Below are 3,204 nucleotides of genomic sequence, written 5' to 3'. Positions count from 1 at the left end.
CATCAAATAATCATTATTAAAACTATCCTACAACCATCAAAACATGAAATAAAGTTGAAAAATCTTACCTTTTCATCATTTTGAGCACCGGAAGCTTAAACCCGGAAGAAAATCTTGAAGAACATTGAACGCTTAAAGAAAAACATCGGAGCTCGTCGGAAGCACTCAGATTTTGGTCGGAGCTGGTCGGAAGCACTTAGATTTTGGTCGAAGCTAGTCGGAATGGGTAGGAGCTCGTCCGAATTGGTCGGATTTGGTTAGGGCCTCTTGAATTTGGTCGGATTTGGTGTGAGACAGAAAAATAGATGAAGAGTGAAAGAGATATGAGAATGAAAGAGATGGTTTATTAAATTGAGAAGTAGTTTTATTCAAATTTGGGTCAAAAGTCTAATTTTATATATTTTTTATTTAGTGAGTGTAATTTTAATATTTCTCCAATTTTTTTTAACTCTTGCAAAATAAAATTTCTCTGTAAATATATTCGCAAAGAGGAGTCGACGGATGCAAAAAGTCCTATAGAAACATCAATCATTTTTCTTGTCACAATTCACAAACACGCCAAAAACAAAGATGAAAACAAACAAAGGCCACGAAGTTTACGTCTTTCATTACCGATCCCAACCAAGCTTGAGACAAAACCCGCAGCAGCAGAGTGAATCTGAATCTGAATCTGAATCTAAATTCAGAGAGAATGAGGAACAGGGTTTTGGTGGTGGGAGGGTCGGGCTATTTGGGCCAACACGTTTTGCAAGGCTTTTCACAGACTGAGACTCGTCGAAACCCTAACACCCATTTCCACGTGTCATTCACCTACCTCTCCGATCCTCCTCCTCCGGCGTTGCTCGCCGCCTTCCCCAATTCGCCGGCATTTCTCGTCGATCTTAGGACCGGTCTTGGCTTCGAAACCATTTCTCGTTCATTCGGCCAGGTGGGTTTTCAGTTCATTCACTAACACACACAACTCACACTCCCACATTTAGAATTTATCATTTCGCTTTGGTTTTTTTCACTCTGTTGGTTTACTCATCAGTGTACTTGAATCCAGAAGTCTGAATGTGATTGTGCCTTTATAGTATTTTTTTTTTACCTTTTTTTCATTCCCAGTTACGTGTTTCAGCTTTCAGGCGTAATTAATTTAACATGAGGCTTAAGTTCACTTTTTATTTTTTATGAAATGCTATGAGTTCTAACATAAAATTTAAATACAGTTACAATAACGGAACCAATGCTTGGATTTTATGTTTTGGAAATGTTTCAGCCCGATATCGTAGTGAATTGTGCAGCGTTATCTGTGCCCCGAGCCTGCGAAGTCGATCCCGGCGCAGCTATGTCCATCAACGTCCCGTCTTCTCTCGTGAATTGGCTATCAAGTTTCGAAGTGAATGATACTCTTTTGATCCATTTATCTTCTGATCAAGGCAAGCTGTTAATTAGTATTGCCTTTGTTTATTGCTTTCTCTGATTTCTCTTCATTACCCATCAGAGAGGATTGAGAGTGTGATTCTTGACTCACTCTTTTTGTATATCAGTTTATGAAGGCGTGAAATCATTCTACAAGGAAGACGATGAACCTCGGCCTGTTAATGTCTACGGGAGATCGAAAATCGCATCAGAGAAGTTCGTTTCCAAAAAATGCTCGAACTTTGCAATTTTGAGAAGTAGTATCATCTATGGACCACAGACAATCTCGCCGGTCACAAAATCTCTTCCGATCCAGGTATTCCATAGAGTTAAATGTAGCTTCTCTTCCTCTTAATTTGAACCTGACAATTTTCGTTCAATTAGGTAAATCTTACAAACTCGATAGACTTGGGGGAAATGAAACAAAAACTTGATTTCTTGTTAATTGATGCAGTGGATAGACAGTGTTCTTTCCAGGGGAACCCCGATTGACTTCTTCCATGACGAGTTCCGTTGCCCGGTTTATGTCAAAGATGTTGTTTCTACTATCCTATCTTTATCCGAAAAATGGATTTCAGGTATGGAATTTATTAAAGATTTAAAAAAAAAAAAAAAAAAAGGTAGCACAAATAGCCCTTGTGAGTGGTAATTTTTTGGTCCCTAAATTAATTTCTTTATAACAATACAGTCCGCCAATTATTGATTTTGTAGCATTTTAGTCATTTGATGTAAATAATTATTTTCTTTAGTGAACTCTATCACGTAAAAATGTTATTCAAGTAACTTGTTAAATTCATAAATCAAATCCAAAAATAATAATAATAATTTCATCTGATGAATTGCGTACATTGATCTCTTTGTCCGGTGGTTTTGGGATTTCTTGCATTAGAAGGCAAGCCGATGCAGTTACTTCTGAATGTTGGTGGACCAGACAGAGTGTCTCGTGCTCAAATGGGTGAGACAGTCGCAGATGTTAAAAGACACGACAAATCGTTGGTCAACTTAGTCTCTGCATCATCGGTAAATCAATTTTCGTCACCGTTTGCTAATACTACCGAGATCCATATCTCCGAATAGTATTTCGTGTTTTTCTTTTTCCCGAAGTAGTTTCAATTGTTGTTTTGCATTCAAGGTCGATCGGGGCGTGGAATCCCCTGCAGACATATCCATGGACATCACCAAATTGGTTCGTACACTTGGCATTTCTCCGATGCGGTTTGTAGACGGAGTGAGAGCGACTCTTGCAGTTGAGGCTGAATCCTGATTATTCGATTCAGCGAAATAAGCTTTCTCATTTCAGATACTTTGATACGTGGTTGAGTTTTTATATTAACATTGATGTAAGAAAAATAGCCAATAATATATATACAAGTTTCCCATGCCAGTAAGATTATTGAAGTTCTCGAGAACAATACTATTATTATTCTCTGTACGATCTGAATAAATTAGGAATACTGTAACTGAATTATTATTTTACAGTTTCGGATGAAGCAAAAAAATCCATATTTCGTGATATAAGGAGGAAACCCAGATTGTCTGTCTACTGTTCTACTAATCGTGTCCCCCTCTCTGCCCTCTAGTGAAATAATGACGTGGACACCCGATCACCAGATTTATCTTTCACTTGTGCTAATTAACGTCAGTTCACAGTTTTTTCACATTTTTTTTTAAATCCAGTTTTTTCACATGTTACACGCAAAGTAAATCCCAATCCACCAACCCAAATTGCTTTTAGAGGCAGAGCAACGCAGAGATTAACCATATGAGGCCGCCATGAACCACTTATTTTATCGTTTCTGTCAC

General features: G+C 38.0%; 1 protein-coding gene across 1 annotated transcript; it reads left to right on the top strand.

Annotated features, from left to right (window-relative positions):
* The first annotated feature begins 635 nt into the window (after window positions 1-635).
* On the top strand, window positions 636-2,948 carry LOC149401680 (NAD(P)-binding Rossmann-fold superfamily protein). The gene is made up of 6 exons (XM_089610319.1): window positions 636-928; window positions 1,259-1,418; window positions 1,530-1,717; window positions 1,856-1,979; window positions 2,291-2,421; window positions 2,534-2,948. The coding sequence occupies exons 1-6, from the start codon at window positions 692-694 to the stop codon at window positions 2,663-2,665; spliced, it is 972 nt and encodes a 323-aa protein (XP_089466445.1). The 5' UTR covers window positions 636-691; the 3' UTR covers window positions 2,666-2,948.
* The last annotated feature ends 256 nt before the right edge of the window (window positions 2,949-3,204 follow it).

Source organism: Urtica dioica, chromosome 4 (genome assembly GCF_054948205.1).
Source record: "Urtica dioica subsp. dioica isolate 48M chromosome 4, U.dioica_male_clone48M_v1_H2, whole genome shotgun sequence".
Classification (NCBI taxonomy): Eukaryota; Viridiplantae; Streptophyta; class Magnoliopsida; order Rosales; family Urticaceae; genus Urtica; species Urtica dioica.
Note: the sequence above shows the minus strand (reverse complement) of the source record. Positions and strands in the feature narration are given on the sequence as shown.